General features: G+C 39.7%; 1 protein-coding gene across 10 annotated transcripts in view; it reads right to left on the reverse strand.

Moving 5' to 3' along the window:
- LOC104596751 (RNA helicase family protein) overlaps positions 1 to 18,359 on the reverse strand; it is a 164,166-nt gene that overhangs the window by 106,893 nt on the left and 38,914 nt on the right. For all 10 annotated transcript variants that reach the window (XM_088887015.1, XM_088887019.1, XM_019197687.2 and 7 more), the window contains 2 exons: positions 1,564 to 1,646; positions 1,251 to 1,434 (listed from right to left, as the gene is read on the reverse strand). In XM_088887015.1, the coding sequence (XP_088743141.1) occupies positions 1,251 to 1,434; positions 1,564 to 1,646 (267 nt within the window). The remainder of the gene's footprint in view (positions 1 to 1,250; positions 1,435 to 1,563; positions 1,647 to 18,359) is intronic.

Genomic DNA, 18,359 nt, shown 5'->3' on the forward strand with positions numbered 1-18,359 from the left:
AAGGACCATTGTTCATAGAATGTTGTATAGAAAATCAGAGATCAAAGCAAAGTGAATGCATGGTATGTTCATTGGACTGTCTCAACTTCAGGCAAGCAGTCCACTACAGTGTATTATACTTTTTCTAGAGGGGAAACTCGGCAACTTAGAAAAGTAAGAAACAATGTGTAGTGGCACAACCAAGTGGTGAGACAGATCAAGATATGGCCCATACTAGTGAATTTTTGTGATGGATGACATTTCTACAGGAGTTGGCGATTCTAGTTAAATGCTTCTTATGAGTCTACACTGTGATAATCATGCTGTCATTACTATTGCTTCAGACCTAGTTTTCCATGAGAGAACTAAACACATTGAAGTGAATTGGCATCTTGTTCAAAAGAGGCTGCTTGATAAAGACATCATTACACCACATGTCAAATTAAGAGATCAGCTCACTTATTTATAAAATCCTTAAAAAGATCTTAAGTTGACATTATTTCTAACAAATGTGATTTATGGAATAAACTCCCCAGCTTCAGGGGAAGTTCAAGGAATGTTGAAGTTATTGTTTCATGGTTAATGCATATGTTTATGGTGTTAATAGAGGTAGATTTGTCAGTTCATGATGAATCACTAATAAGGGGTATTGATGTCATTTTCTTAAGTTGCAGCCAAAACAAAGGCACCAACCACCTAAATATATAATAATGAGATCGATTGGAACCAATCAACCGAATCCCATGAAACGTTATTTCCTCCACTCTTGTCCTCTCTTTATCTCTTCTTTTCTCTTCTCTTCCACTTTTATTCTGCAATATATTCATATTAAAACTAGTTGAAACAGCTAGAGTGTCTGTGTTGTATAGGTAGGCTTTCATTGGACTTCAGTTGCCCTTGGCAATTTTTGGCTCCCTCAGGTGCTAGCATTTACTACGCATTATTAGTACTTTAGTAGTAATAAAACTTATGCTGGATTCCAAGGGAACTGAAAGTATTAGCAGATGGCCTAGAAAAATATTGAGCTTACTTGCACTATTTGTATAGTGACAGTTCGCTGTCTATGTAGGCATGTCTGGCCCGTTTGCCTTCTACTCCTGTTGTACATCTTCACATGTACTTCCCCCTTTTTCTCTTGAATGAAAATAATATTTTCTCAAAAAGAATAATAATAAAATTCCTCTTTGTCTCCAAATAAACAAAAAGAAAAGAATAAGAAAATCCAGGAGATCTACATTCGAAGTTATAAATTAGGAGCCAATTAAACGGACCTTCCCCTTTGTGGATGTAAAACACTTTAAAGAAGCAGGAGAATCTGAAGCAAGAGCATAGTTGAGATTTTCATAAATATCCTCAAGGAAGAGAGTTGACACAGGATGTGTTCGCCCTTGTGCAGTAACTACAGGACAGTTTCCAAAGTATCTTGAGAACAAGCTTGAATCAACAGTTGCAGACCTGAATAATCAAAACGTAAGTAAAATTCCAAACATCAATATGAGTCTATTCAAGAAAAATCAACAAAAGTGCAGAAGATGCCTCATCTACTTGATGAATAAAAGTGATATCTTGTAAATGTGACCATACATTAAAATAACCTTAAGTTTTGGTCCTTGATGGGTTGATTGCTTCTCAATTAGGTTCTTCAAAACAATGAGTAGAAAATCACTCTGGTACAAAATAAGAAAAAAAAGAACCAATCAACTTCCACAAATAAAGACATTAATTTGATTGACAAAATGCAACATTGATACAAAAGATAGTAAAAAAAATACTAAACTACTATTGCTTCATTATAAAATCTACCAATACCATTAAGTTCTCTAAACTAAAACAAATGGAAATTAAAACAAACTTAAAAGCAGTAGAAAGCAATCAAGTGATGCTTAGCTTCAAACTGATGTAGCGATTGATTTCAGAAATGTAACTTTCATTAGTTAGAATCTTAGAATTGTATTTTTGATGCAAGCGACAAAGGAGATATTTACCGAATATGAAAGTTGAAAGTTTAGTAAGTTGAAATATTAGTGCAAAGGGTAAGTTTGTACAATCCATTCTTTCTCCAGACTCTCAATTTCTCTCTTCCTATGTTGTGTCCTCTTCTCTCTACTTATTCTTTCTTGCTCACATGTATTAATTTCTGCCCAGATTCTTCTAAGTTGGTGTCAGAGCACTGGTTGCTCTTCTCAAGTTCTGGCCAAGCCACTCTTAATCTAATCCCACTGGCATCAGCAGAATAAGATGGTGTCAGAAGGACTAATGTAAATTTCAGGGACCTCCTCTACACTTCAAGGAGTGTGACACTTAGCTGCCTGTAACATTTTCTGTCACTTCGTCCTTGTACTTTCATAATATTTAACCTCCAGAAGGTGTTAACAGTGGTTGCCCACATACCGTTTTTTGTAAGCAAAATTCAAGACATGGTGATGTCTGATTTTTGTTAATGGCAGACATCTAAATTCTACCATGTGAAAAATCTGGCACATCACTCAGATGGCTTAGATCCATTGATTCATTTATGGATACCACCACTTTCACAAACCAGATTGTTGGCACTTGGATGGGCAATATCTTTAGGATACCACCTTGATGGCCTTTCTTTTGGAGTTGATTTGGGACATTATTTGGAAGGCCTAGATTGGTTGAAATCTTGGTATCACTTGGATGGTTGAGATTAACCCATCAATCACAATGAGTCAGTCAGCCTAATTAGGCCTGAGTAGAGAGCAAAAACTCTTCCTTCTGCATTTCTGAATACACCTCCAATGCCTGAAGGACCTGGATTTCCTTCATTGCTGCCGTTAATCACAGAAAACCACATTAGGCCATCTAGGTCTCCACCCTCGGGTGGGTTTATAAAGCTGATTTCTGATGGCAGCAATGAAGGAAATCCAGGTCCTTCAGGCATTGGAGGTGTACCCAGAAATGCAGAAGGAAGAGTTATTACTCTCTACTCAGGCCTAATTAGGCTGACCGACTCATTGAGGGCTGAAATATTGGCTGTAGTAGTAGGAAATCAAAAAGATAAGGAACTGAACATCCGAAAGCTGTCAATTGAAGGGGATTCAAAGCTAGTTATAAGTTGGCTACAAAAGGAAAATGAGGCTGGGTGGTGGGGTTACATTTACAAGAAAAGGAAAATCATGTGGCAGTTACATGCAATGGAGGTGACTCTACATTGGTTGAAAAGAGATGCCAATTCTTAGTTAGGAAGAGCTAAGAGACTTTATCTCTCCCTTTCTCCATCTTTGTACCTAATTGTTTTTTAATTGATGAATCTGTTTTAGTTACTGATCAAAAAAGCAGACTAATCTTAGGAGGCCACTTGATGGTCCGGTTGAAAAGAGATGCCAATTCTTCGTTAGGAAGAGCTAAGAGAATTTATCTCTCCCTTTCTCCATCTTTGTACCTAATTGTTTTTTAATTAATTAATCTGTTTTAGTTACTGATAAAAAAAGCTGACTAATCTTAGGAGAACATTTGATGGTTCAAATCTGTCACTTATTTTGTTCATCACTTTATTCAGCTTAGACTTTTTATAAATTTTGATGCTTTACTTGAATGGCAAGTTTAATTGAAATCTTGGTAAATTGCTTGGACACCCAAGGTTCTTGACTTAGAATACCACTTTGACAGCCTAGATTTTTTTGGTTGACCATGTAGATGGTTTGGACAGCCCAAATTAGTTGAACTTGGGTGTTCACTTGGGTGGTTGATATTAGTTCATTGATCCTAGAATACAACTTTGATGAACTAGATCTTTGGGATGATCTACGTTAGGTAGCTCCCCAACTTCGGTACTCTTTGAGGGAGGATGACCTCCAGGGTTAGAAGTAGAAGAGACAAGGAGGGAATGAAGGTAAGACTTTATTCAAACTTCTCTTGTCCAGATACAATGTCATTTTATACTAGTTCAGCTACTTTCATAACTGGCTTACAACAGAATTACAATGTCTTTGAAACTTACTCACTAGGCTGACATGGCCTCCTTTTTCTTCTAGAATACACGCATAGCTTCTGCCCTTCTGAGTCCCTAACAATTTAATACATAAGTTGGGTGGTCTAGACTAAATGAGATCTTGGTACATCGTTTGGATGATGGAATTAGTTTACTGATCTTAGGGCACCAATTGAAGTAGCAAGAAATGATTCAAGTGCTCATAATTTGGCAATGGATATGACACTAAACAGCAGTTAATCAAAGATTCAACTAGTCATTGACCAGCCGACTGCCTAGTAAGGGACAAATCAACCACATCATAGTTGGTCGATGGTAATGATAAAGTTCCCTAGGACAACTAGCCATCAACTAGTTGATTAACAACTACCTAATCAACCACAAAGTCATTTTAAAGCATTATTTGTTTAATTCTCTCAAGTAATTTGAACTAATATAGAATATGTTAGCATTTTGTTAAATTCATGTTGTTGCATTAAATATTTATGATGAAACATGATTAGATGATGATAGATAAAATAGAAAAAACTCAGCATCGTTTGGAGCACTCGCCGGGATAGAGAAACTTAGCATCTCGAATTTCATTTCTAAGAGAAGACTCGTCGGGATTATCTGATGAGTTGCTAAAGGTCTTCAGAATCCTACCTGGTTTGGAGCACTCGCCCCTAATACCCAACCCGCTAAATTTTCCTGGGCCATCTAGGCTAATCAGGTCACCCAAAATATCCAAACTTAAAGGATCCACGCCCTTTTGTTTCTCGTTCTCAACTTCCCTCTTTCCAAAATCATTTAATATTTTTATCCTTTCCAAGAACTAAGATTAATTCTTCTTTTTCCCCGCCAAAACTTCTTCCACACCTAAAATTTCTACCACTAGACGCTCTTCCAAACTGTGGCTGCCACGTGGCCTCCCCCCTTCCCTATCAGCTTCATCTTCAACCCCTTGACCATCCCCTTACAATGACGTTTTGTGTTCCGATGCAATCCAAACCTTCGACCTGATTCCATTTGAGAAGACATCAATGGATCAAAGCACCTCTTTTTGGCTTCACTCCAGCAACTTCCACCACTACCGAGCTAAGATTCGAAAAATTGCAAGAAATGAAGATCCCTCCTATCATTGTCACAACCTTCTCCAACGCTGACTTGTTCCAAAGATTGAAAGGCAATCCAAACAATCTGATAGCAAAAGCTCCGTTATGAAGCACCTTTCTGTTGTAGGAGACAGACCATTTCCGCACTAGGATCACACCCACCTTTGTATCTAACCTGTCAAAATCCACTATTTCCTCTTCAACTTTCAAAAGAGCTCATTTATTGTCAAAAGGAACAATCAAAACTCTTGTATCCACATGTAGTTTCTTTTTCAACACATTCAATATGATTCCAAAAATCCAAACCCTCCCCGCTTGCTTCCAAAACCAGTGTCCTCTCCCATCCTTCTTCGTTTCCTTCCAGTATCATCTTTTGCAGTTTGTTTGCACCCCTTACAATCACTTCTTCTAACTCTTTATCTTGCTTATTCTTGGAATTTCCTCCTTAAATTAATTTATTCACTTTCATCTCCAAAAACTCTTGCAGCTTCTAAGCAAACAAGCTCCAACCCAATCCTTGTCTTCCTTCTGGTAGGCATACCAGTTGTTTTCTATTGTTGCTAGAAATCTCAGTCACAGCCACGAACCAGCCCTTCTGGTTGTACTTCAGCACCACCTGATATTTCCTTCTTGGAAGCTCCAGATAACTCATCCACCCATTTTTCTTTACTGAGAAACATGCTCCACCGATGAACCCTTTCAGCCACTACGTAGCCTCGCCTATTAAGAAAATGGTTGTTCTTCCCTTGTCTCTTAGTTTGAGGACTAATAGACTCTTGCTTCTTCCTTCTTCTAAAACCAACTTCTTCATTCCAATCCCTGTCTCAACTCTCCATCTTCTCATTCAATCCATCTTTGTTTCAATCCTTGTCTCAACTCTTACCCTTATGTACTTGCATTTGGGAGTTCTTCTTTAGTCGCTTTCATTGCAGGTAATCTCCTCCAAGGGGTACTTCCTCATGAATTTATCTTGAATCAAGACATCCCTGGAGGATAAAATTGTAGGACCAATATCATAGTAGAGCAAACATCATACTTTACAAACTTAAGGAATTTAGGCGGAGTGCCAGAAATTGCCTTCCAAGGTGTTGTGACTTGTGAGCAAAGCATGTCAAGATACCCCAGCATCCCAACTAGTCTTAGAGTAGCCATAGATACTAGCCACCACCTCATGACATAATCTCTCTTTATCTAGAGGCCACCTTCAAAGCCACTTGCATAAAAGAGATTCACTCTTACTAACTAAATTCCTTAACCCTAAACCCCCTTCTTTTCTATTTTAGCTCACCACTTCCCACATAATCAAGTGAACCTTTCTCTCTTTCCCAGGCTCCCACAAGAATTCCCTCATCAATTTTTTTATCCTCTTAGCTTCCCTATTAGGCATCCTAAAGACTGATAGAAAGTAATTTGGCAAATTGCCAAGTGTTGCTCTGATTAAAGTTACTCTACCCCCCAAAGAAATGTATTTCTTCTTCTAGGCCGCCATCTTTTTTTCAAACTTTTTCACCACGGGATTCCAAAACTTACTTTCCTTTTGATTGGCACCTAGGGGAAGTCGTAAATGGTTCAAAGGCCACTCGGAATAGGTACAATCTAAACAAACAGCAATAGTCTCCAATTCCCTCCCATCCGAGTTTAGTCCTACCACACAACTCTTCTCAAAGTTGATTTTCAAATTAAAGGCACTCTGAAAGAGAATTATTAGATTCTTCAAGTTTCTCACCTTCATCAAGTCACAATCCTCACAAAAAATTATAATGTCGTCGGCTTCTAATAAGAGTCTACTAAAAGCATCAGCAACCAATGTGAATAAGAAATGGGGTAGTGGATCACCTTGTCTTAAGCCCCTACAGGCTAGGAAAAAATAATTGACTACCCCATTGACCAGAATAGAATAATGGTAGGAAGTAAGGCAGTCACTAGTCCATTTACATCATCTACCCCCCAAACCACACTTCCTTAGAACCTCTAACAAGAAGCTCCAATCCTCTAAATCATAGGCCTTTCCAAGATCCAATTTACATACGAAGTCTTCATTACCCGATCTTCTCATCTCCATCACATTCATTTGCTATTAAAATTTGATCAATTATTTGTCTCTCCTGAACAATGGCAACTTGAAGTTGACTAATGAGGGAAAGGAGCACCTTTTTTATCCTAGACCTTGGCCAAAATCTTATAAATGCTAGTCACCAGATTGATAGGTCTAAAGTCTTTTGGATATTTAGCCTCTTCCTTCTTTGGAACCAGGACTAGAAAAGTAGAATTGACTCCACGAGTTATAATCAAACTATCCACGAACTCTCTAAAAACCTCAAACAGGTCTTCTTTAATTATATTCCAATAATCTTGAAAGAAATCCATGGTAAAACCATCCGATCTTGGTGCCTTAGATCTCTCCATCGAGAAAATTGCTTGCCTAATTTCCACCTCCTCAAAGTTCCTTTCCAGCCAGTGCCAGCCTTTGTTTTCATCAGAAAGTCTCGACCAAGTAACACCTTCCAGCTCCACTCTATTTCCTAAAGGCCTCCTTATAATAGATATGAAGTGAGCAACAAAACAATTGGCTATCTCCTCTTGGAACCCTCAAGATTCTTATAAGAAACTATTTAAGGGATACTATCAAACTGGGTTGAGAATATTTGAATACACAAAAGAACTTCTAGAACCTGGGACGGCATCCAGTCCTTTTTGGTACTAGAATATCCTAAAAATTACCTGAAGGTCCAACTTGGATTTAGAAGGGCATAGGACACATAAAAGTAAAACACAAATCAATAAGGACCAAGTCAACGCACCAATTGATCCTAATCATAAATTGTATAAGGAATGTGATCTCATGGCAGATAAAGGTTTTTTTTATATCTTTTTGAAAGGCTACACAACGGGGGTAGCCCATCCCCCAACCCAGGTGCAGGCGGGATTCGATCCCAAGTCTCCACTACGACCAGCAGGAAATCTTACCAACCAGTTGGCACCTTTATCTCATGGCAGATAAAGGTAAGTTTCAAATATTAGTTGGATGATTGATGTACTTTTCCTCGAAAAGGCTTGACAATGCCTATGCAGTTGGGGTAATCAGACAATAATAGATGCTCCTCAAAAACCACATCAAGAAGCGGTTAACAAGGTGCTTTGAAACTTTAAGTCTGCTCATAGTAACAAGGGTACAAGTTGGATACCCAACTTGAAGAATTTACACAGCATCAGGCCTGGGCCTTTTGGAGGTCCATTTATATTTTGGAAATGCTCAATCCGAATCTGCCCAAGTTGCAGATTTACCTAGGGCCCATTTGGGAGGGCTGAGCTGAACATTCAGCTAAGCCGGTTCAGCTGCTTTGAGGCACTCCAGATAAGCTATTGAAAGAGGCTGAAGAGGACAGCCCAAAGAATTACTGTCTGGCAGCCTATTTAGGCTCTCCAGAATTTCACCAAACACAGTTTAAAGGCTGTCCATGAAGGGCCCACCTCAATGAGCCAGAAGCCACTGCAACTCAGCCCCCCCCCAAAAAAAAAAAATGGGCACCTAGTAAGGGGTTGCTATTTTCTAATCTGGGCACCTCAATGTGCAAACTTTCTGTACTCTAGCATGACAATTATCACTCCACTTGATGGGGAGTGTAACAAGCTGAAATATTAATCTAAAGGGTAATTTAATTCTCTCTATATAGTTATTGGGTACAGAACTGTAATTCTTTAATTCATACACAAAATTGTAGTTGTCACATTCCATTATTTTATGGATAACTTTAAATTTTATTAGATCTAAAAATGAATCAGTATATACAATGTTCCCAGCACACCACATACAATATCAGGCAGATCCCACCCCTACACCCAAATTCAAATCATACAAATTTTCAGCATTTACAATTCCCCAAAAAAGATGTTCCCTTTGTAGTCCTTGTTTAGCTAAAATATCAACCAAACCATTATCTGACCTTTGGAACCATGTGAAGTCAAAATACTTTCCCCATGTTAAGTTTTTTATTTCCTTTAAGAGTTTGCAAATGCTGCTAATACTCTTGTCCTTGTCCTCTAAGTCAGCTTACTACCCCTACACCCAAATTCAAATCATACAAATTTTCAGCATTTACAATTCCCCAAAAAAGATGATCCCTTTGTAGTCATTGTTTAGCTAAAATATCAACCAAACCATTATCTGACCTTTGGAACCATGTGAAGTCAAAATACTTTCCCCATGTTAAGTTTTTTATTTCCTTTAAGAGTTTGCAAATGCTACTAATACTCTTGTCCTTGTCCTCTAAGTCAGCTTACTACCACTCTCGAATAACCTACCGTAATTTAATGTTCTTGCCAATCTCATTATCCCAAACCTTGTAATAACTACATTCAGTTTAGCCTTGACAGAGGTTCCAACAGCTATAGGACCACAAACAAAGCCAGAATTGATCCGTACTTCGGAGACAAGTATCAAAGAGAGTAGGGGTGAACCTAAAACCCATACTTTGTCTAAACTTTTACCCTACTATTTTCTTACTCTTTTTTTATCAGTAACAACAATTTCATTAATCAATCAGAAAAAAATGGTACAAAGAAAGGGAGGTAAACTTTCTTAACTCCCCATACCGAGGCTAGAGCCCCCATAAAAAAAAAAAAAAAAAAGAAAAAGAAAAAAAAAACAGAAGTTACAACTGAGCCCAGAACATAGATTCCCTAACCACCCCTTGCTTAGCTAACCCATCAGTAAACGAGTTAGCAGATCACTTTACCCAACTGAGCTTAATTTCCATGTCCTTAACCAACCACCTGAACTTTTTCCTTTCATTGTTGTAAACCCATAACCCAGTCTTGTCTTCTTTCAGCCGTCCTACTACCACCTCCAAATCCCCTTTAATTTCAAGTCTTCTAATGTTCATTTCCTTTGCTCTTTGGACACCTTCCACAAGTGCAGAAATCTCAGCTTTGAGAGAATCACCTGTCCCAATTGGGCCTGAGAACAAGGCTGAAACAATCCCATTATCATCCCTAAACACACCCCCAAAACCTGAGTGCCCAGGGTTCCCTCCGTAGAGAGACTGGGCCAAATGGGCCCTAGCCCATTAGTGTCTTTCTTACTAGTTCTTTCATGTTATGTTTTCTTATTGGGCCTTTTCTTTATGGGCCTTTAGTTCTTTTTATGTATTTCTAAGTTTAGTGCTGATGTGGACACCTACTTAAGGGCCTCCTTGTAATTTATGTAACTTAAGTATGTTTTATAAAAGATAAGAGTAGGGGAAAGAGGAGACATTCGAACTCCTCCTTTCTTTCTCCTTTCTTCTCCAATCTTCCTCCTCCTTCTTGCTGTCTCCTTCTTCTTCTCTGATTTCTTTTATTTTATTCTGAAATATTCTACTGATTTTATTAGTTTTGAATCACATCTTGGTACCAGAGCAGGTCTCTCTTCCCTTTCCTTTTTTTCTTTTTTTCCCATACATTTTTTTTTCTAATCGAAAGGTGTATGGAGAGATAAATTGCTGATTATTCAGAGATCTTGTTTGCCTAGTTGGTAGAGAGTTTCAGAAGTCAGAATCTGGTCGAAGATTGCCAAGAAAGTGGGACTACAATTTTTTTTCCAAAACCCTAGCTGACTAGAGAATTTCTAGTTACGGGTTGAAGAGGTTGTTTGGGTGTGGCGCTCAAGGCTTGGAGGGTTCCTTTTTATCTCCAAAAGTGGGTGGCTGCAGTTGGAAGTCGTTTGGATAGCTCTGGTTTGAGTGGCTACCTCTTCTCTCTTTCTCCCTGGAGGCTAGGTACGGTGAAACCCTAGTTTTGGGGCTTTTGAGTGCTTGACTGACCTTAGTTAGGTCTATAAAGGTTAAAAACATTGTTTTTTTATTTTCGTTTGATTGATGGAGCAATCTAGAAGTGAGGTGACGCAGATCCTTGTGTCGGGGGTTGGTTCCGTAGATTCCTATTTTATAGGAGTGACTACAATTAAACTTGATGGAACAAATTACCTTGCGTGGGCACAATCCATTAAGCTTCATGTCTGTACTAGAGGTAAACTAGGGTTTCTAATGGGTAGTAAGGCGGTGTCGAATGACTCTGACCCTACATATGAGAAATGGATGCAGGATAACTACACAGTTACTGGGTGGTTGGTAAATTCTATGCAGCCCCATATAAGTCAACACTATCTGTGGATGACATAGCCAAGGAGATTTGGGATAGTGTGACAGAGACATGTTCTCAAAAATTAAATGTTGCAAGGGCCTACAAACTAAAGAGTGATGTGAAGAATTTAAGACAGGGGAAGAAGAGTGTGGCTGTCTATTATTCGATGTTGAAGTCACTATGGCAGGAGTTGGATGTTATGGAATCAATTGCATAGGAAAGCACCAAAGATGCCGAAATTTTCAGGAAATTTGTGGAAAGAAACAGGGTGTTTGAGTTCCTTACAGGACTCAATCCTGAATTTGATATTACAAGGCAGAATATCTTAGCCAAGGATGATGTGTCACTTACACAGGCATACTCTATGGTGAGAAGTGAAGAGTGCAGGCGACAGGTACAGCTACAGACCCCACCTCCTCCAGAACATTTTGCACATGCTAGAATAAAACCAAAGGGGTTGAATGAGAAAAAGGAAGTGATATGTGAATACTACAATACTACAAGAAGCTGAAACATACTAAGGATTCTTGTTGGAAGCTTCATCCAGATCTTCTTCCTGAGAGGTTCCGAAACAACAACAGCTCTAAGAAGGGTGGTCAGTCTGGAAAACCCAAGAATGCAAATGTTGCCACAATGTCTGAATGTGAAGAAAAATCTACTGTGGAACAGCTGACAGCAGTGAAGGCAGAATTTGAGAGAGATGGGAAATTGTAAATCACTTGGAGTCTACTATTGCATCTTCCTCCTTAGGCACCCCCTCTACATCTACTTTTGCCCATTCAGGTTTTCATGCTTATGCAAATCATGCTACAATCTCAGGTAATCATAGAATTCCTTGGATTATAGATTCTAGTGCATCAGACCATATGACTAGCCTACCCAACCTCTTTTGCTCATTCCAGTGTTAAACAGTTTTGTATGCCCTTAGCTTCAATCAGAATGATGTACTTTATGAATTTATTGTAAATGAATAAAAGTGCATATTCGATTCATGTTCCCTTGGTATGTTTCTGTGTAATACCCTTAAACTGGACACTTAATGAGACTCGTGTTAGTTTAGAATGTTCACAGCCAGTGGGTCGGTCTGGGGAGACCTATCCTGATAAGGCTGACACTGTGGTGCCACCAAGTCGGTTGGGGTGGCCTGTCTCAGCTGCCAGGGTGAGACCCTAAGCACACACAGTGTAGGATTAATTGAATCCATGAAATGGACCAGATTTCCAGTATTGCCCTGGACCTTGGAGATTGATGGGCAAAACTGGAAAGTTACACCCGACCCCTAGACTCGATTATGATACTACACTAGGTGTCGGATTGGGCTGTCTTTGATGTACCAATCAGTGAGATCCTTAGCGGGGGTCAAAACCTGGGTATGTTGGGACTGTCCGAGAATTCATCTGAGTAGGTGATCATAGTGACAGGATCAGCCCCTTTGTCGGACAAAGGTAATGATCGGGGATGCACTCTCACTGATGGAAACCAAGACTGCCGGCAGCCGATTTCAACCGTTGAGATTTGTTTTGCAAAGTATATTTTATATGAGATATAAAAGTATATATATATTATGGTTTCTCAAATGTTTGCAAAAAGGTTTTAATTCACGAGATCCATATAAGTGGAGAGTGCAACACTGTTCCTTGCAGCCGAGGGAGAGGTCCTCTCTTGTCGGGCAGAGTGTGATCATTATGGGCTGAGGGTTAAGTGTAAGACCATTGAGGATGATACCTGATGGGCTAATCTTGCATCTGCCCACAGTCCCTGGGTGTTACAAGGTGACTTGGCCCAGGGACCACTTAGGGTAAGTGTTGGGCCCATAGAGCCCATTCGATGGGTTTCAGGGGGTGCACTGTTTTTAACAATGTATTCGGCCAGGCCTTGTAACAAAGGCTGGGCCGAACCCATGTGGCTGATGTGTAGATCAATGCTTGGGTCCCACGCCATACAAGGAAGCCCAACTGGGCAGCAGTTAGGAAGGTTGAGTGAGCACATAAGCTTAATGGGCCTAAAGCCCATTTCGAACTGGGCTATTTATTTAGTTGATAATGGGGCGAATTCTGAGATGGATTAGCAGATAGGATAGGGTCTTGACCCTATCCACTCAGAGAGTCCAGATCTGAATGTGATTCAGATTTAGAAACCTCCTAATGAGATTAGGAGAAAGCTAATCTAATCTACAGATAAGATAAGGGTTTATCCTTATCACTTGAAGAGAAGGCTGATCCAAATATGATTTGGATAAGCAGCTCCTAATGAGATTAGGAGCTGATCTTTCTAGGTTAACAAAAAGAAGGGGGCGGCAGCCTTTAGTGAGATCATCAGATTTTCTTTAGTGCTGAAATCAAGAAGAGAGAATTTTGCACCCTGCGAATACTCTCTTGCCGCCTCCCTGTTCTTGCCGCCCTGTTTGCCAGTTCGATCTCCAGTTGTGGGAGAAGTCAAGATTGGATCTTGACATCAGTTCTTTAAGAAAGGATTGAAAGGAAGTTGTGCTCACGTACCATCCTGCTGATTCTTGTGAAGGACAGAATTCTTGGAGAAGAACACTGTTGATTCTGCTCCATCCTGCACTGCGCCATCTTCAGTGGGAGCAGTTTTTGGATCCTTCCTTGGGCGTGAACACCTTCGTTGGGAGATACTACTTCTCCGTATCAGGTATAATTCTCTCCTACTCCTTTTGGTTCAGATCTGATTCAGTTTAAGGTTCAAGAATGATCCTTGAAAATATGATTTTCTAAATAGGGAATGTGATTCCCAGTTGAAGGGAGAGAAAAATTTTGGAAATTCGCCCCTTAGGTTTGCAAACTTTGGGCGTCCATGGGATGGATCTCTCATCCCTTCATCCAGCTCCTCTCGGGTAGAGAGAAGATTTCTCTTGCCGATGGATCTCTTGCTCCCATATCTGGCAAGGGAATATTAAAGCCTCTGATTCACTTGAACTAACCTTTTATCTGTTAGTAGTTTAACCAAATCATTGAACTACATAATAACTTTCTTTCCTACTTATTGTGTTTTTTAGGACCTGAAGTCTCAGAGGATGATTGGGAGTGGCCATGAAGCGAATGGGATATACTTGTTGGATGTCTCTGATCAAAGTCCTAGATTACCTAGTGGAGTTCCTTTGGAGTCTGTTTTATCAGAGTCGGTTAATAGAGTCATGATATGTCATTTCAGATTTCGTCATTCGTCTTTTTCAGCTTTGAGTCATTTGTTTCCAAAAATGTTTAAGGGAATATCCCTATCGAGTATTCATTGTGAGTCACGTGAACTTGCTAAACATTGTAGACAATCTTTTTTAGTGAGTAATAAAAGATTTGTTTCTCCATTCCATATTGTGCACTCTGATGTGTGGGGGCCATATCTTTTACCTGCTATGGGGGGCTACAAATATTTCATTCTTTTCATTGATGATTTCTCTCGTTACACATGGATTTACCTTCTGAAATCCCGAGATGAAGTACCAAATATTGTACAAAAGTTTCATGAACTTATTCTTATCCAATTTAACACTCGGATCAAAATATTCCAATCTGATGATGCAAAGGAATATTTTGAGAAGAGTCTCTCCTCCTACTTTGATACATTGGAGTTATTCATCAAAGTTCCTATTCCTACACTCCTCAACAAAATGGAGTCACGGAAAGGAAAAACAGACATGTGGTTAAGGTTGTGAGGAGCCTTCTTTTTGCTTCCCATGTTCCTGTTAAATTTTGGGGTGATGCTGTTCTTACAGCTACATACTTGATAAACCGAATGCCTTCTCGGGTTCTGGGGTTTATTACCTCCTTTAGCTTGCTTTTTCCAAATGAAGATTTGTTTTCTCTTCCTCTCTGGGTCTATGGGTGCACTTGCTATGTCCATGTACACAGTCATCAAAGACATAAGTTTGAACCTAAAGCACACAAGTGTGTCTTTTTGGGATATGCCTCCACACAGAAGGGGTACTGCTGTTTTCATCCAGTTTGTGACACTCTCTTTGTTTCTAGATATGTCACATTTGCAGAGTCAGTCCCTTTCTTTGGTACTTCTCTTGAGGGGGAGCATTCAGACGAGTTGTTTGCATTGTCACCATCTATTCCTCTTCCAATTCCCATTGAATCTTCCATAGAGTCTACTCCAGTTGAGTCATCTATCCCTGCTCCCCCTCCTCCTCCTACTCATCACCCTTCTTTTCTTTCCCATCCTATTATCCAGAGGTGGTACCAGAGACAAAGACTCAAAGACATGCAAGTTGTTTTCACGCCTTCAGATGTGCCTCTTTCTCCTCCCATCACTACTGAGATAACAGGTCAGCCCTCTTCTACCACTTCGGATACCTTCAGTAGAAATCACTGATTGCAGATTTAGTCGAATTTCTTGGTAAGGGAAAGAGGAGGAAGATAAAGATTTCAGCAGTAGAGAAGAAAAGAGAAGGAGAAAAGAGTAGGAAGTCAACCAGGATTCTTAGATTAACCCTAGCCGCCAACCTCTCATTATATTTATACTTAAAAGATGAGATATTACAAGGATGCCCTTAGTAGGGTTGAACAGTCACAACTTAAAAACATAAACTAATGGGCCTAATGCCCAACAACTTCCTAACTAAATAACTTAAAATAAGAATAAAAACAACTAGGCCCAACTCAACACTCCCCCTCAAGTTGAGAGTAAATGTCGCACATTCCCAACTTGCATAGATCATGCTCTAGCTTGTTCTTTGCAACACCTTTTGTGAGAACATCAGCGAGCTACAGATTAGTAGTAATGTATAGAAGACAAACTTCTCTAGAAGTTACTCTTTCTCTGATAAAATGTCTATCCACTTCAATGTGCTTAGTTCGGTCATGCTGGACTGGGTTATGGGCAATGTTAATGGCTGCCTGGTTATCACAGTATAACGTCATAGGTTATTCTGCCTGTACACCAATTTCTTCTAATAGGGAATGGATCCAGAGAAGTTTTGAAACTCCATGTGCCATGGCCCTGTATTCAGCTTCAGCACTTGATCTTGCCACCACTGTTTGTTTTTTACTCTTTCACGAGACAAGGTTACCCCCAACAAGGGTGCACACTCCTGAAGTTGATCTCCTGTCATCAAGGCATCCTGTCCAATCTGCATCAGTATAAGCCTCTAGTTTCAACTGTCCATGATCAATAAACAATATTCCTTTGCCTGGGTGTCTCTTCAGATAAGCAAGAATCCTATCAACTACCTCTCAATGTTGGACTCGTGGAGCATGCATGTATTGACTTACCACACTTACTGCATAGGAAATGTCTGGTCTTGTCAAACACAAGTATAGCAGCCGACCCACAAGTCTCTGATATCTCCCAATGTCCTTTGCTGGTTCACCTTCTGATGCATTGATTCTATGGTTCTGATCAATAGTGGTATTGATTGCCTTCGTTCCAAGCTTCCCTGTCTCTTAAAGAAGATCCAAGACATACTTCCTTTGAGAGATAAAAATTCCATGTTTTGATCTTGCAACTTCAATGCCTAAGAAGTATCTCAATTCTCCAAGATCCTTAATTGCAAATTCTTTATGTAGATTCCTTTTCAGACAATCAATCTCACTTAGGTCATTCCCCGTGACAACAATATCATCCACATAAACAATTAGGACTGACACCAAAGATCCCCTTCGCTTCACAAACAAGGTATGATTGGATTGAGTCTGAGTGTAGCCAAAAGCATTCAAGGCCTTTCTGAATCTATCAAACCATGCTCCGGGAGATTGTTTCAAGCCATAAAGTGACTTCTTAAGACTGCATACCTTTCCTTTTTCAGTATCACTATGAAAGCCAGTAGGAAGATCCATACACACTTCCTCTCGCAGATCCCCATTTAGGAAAGCGTTCTTCACATCAAATTGAAACAAGAGCCAAGAGTATGAGGCAGAAAGATAAAGAATGTAATGGTCCCAATCCCGAAAAGGTCTCCAACACCTCCTCCCACTGGTCTCATTTCACTCCCGAGCTTATTTTCAACTCCGTGACCCTCCGTGCTTCTCAAAAAATGTAAGGAAAATAACTAAAATATGCAAGAAGATCAAACGAAACACTTCTGGAACCAACAACACCTTTCTGGTGTCCTAGACTGTCTTCCCACAAAAGATTCCTTTTTTGTGGGATGGAAGAAGAGAGAGAAGAGGCAGCCGCTTTTTCTAGAAGCCTCCAAATCAGGCAAGACTTGAACCGCCCCTTATAGAAAACGCCAAGGAACCCTAAAAAATTAGGGCACCACTTCCTAGGTCAAAATTGAAGAGTCCAACAGAAACAGGACTCTTCCCCTTTCTCCAGTTTTTCTTGATTTTGAGGAGAAACTGTAGATCAGCTATAGGGCACACAGATCCACCAAAAAACCAAAAACTGGGCTTACCTGAGATCTTCAATCAGCCTCTTAAATCACCATGCAGTCGGCCGATCTAGGGTTTCATGAGAAAACAACTCAAGGAACCTCCGACCTACTTTGATACCAAGTAGAAATCACTGATTGCAGATTTAGTCGAATTTCTTGTGAAGGGAAAGAGGAGGAAGATAAAGATTTCAGCAGTAGAGAAGAAAAGAGTAGGAAGTCAACCAAGATTCTTAGATTAACCCTAGCCGCCAACCCCTCATTATATTTATACTTAACTTAAAAGATGAAATATTACAAGGATTCCCTTAGTAGGGCGGCTACTAATGTAATTGAACAGTCACAACTTAAAAACATAAACTAATGGGCCTAAAGCCCAACAACTTCGTAACTAAATAACTTAAAATAAGAATAAAAACAACTAGGCCCGAATCAACACCTTCCCTGACCTTGATCTCCCTATTGCCCTTCGCAAAGGCAAACGGAAATGCACAGCTCATTGTATTTCCAAACACCTGTCCTACAGCCTCCTTTCCTCTTCCTACTATTCCCTCCTTGCCTCTATTTCCACACATGTAACTCCCCACTCTATCCCAGATGCCTTATCCAAACCAAAATGGAGAGATGCTATGATGACTGAACTAGATGCTTTAAATAAGAACAATACTTGGAAAGTTGTGGATCAGCCTAAGGGAAAGAACCGGTTGGCTGTAAGTGGGTGTTCACTATCAAGTATCATTCTGATGGTACTGTTGATAGATATAAGGCCCATTTGGTGGTTAAAGGATATAGTCAGATGTATGGTATTGACTACTTAGAAACTTTTTCCCTAGTAGCCAAGATGACTTCAGTTCGGGTTTTGCTATCTTTAGCTACTGCT

The sequence above is a fragment of the Nelumbo nucifera genome, chromosome 5, assembly GCF_055504915.1.
Source record: "Nelumbo nucifera cultivar China Antique chromosome 5, China Antique-T2T, whole genome shotgun sequence".
Lineage (NCBI taxonomy): Eukaryota > Viridiplantae > Streptophyta > Magnoliopsida > Proteales > Nelumbonaceae > Nelumbo > Nelumbo nucifera.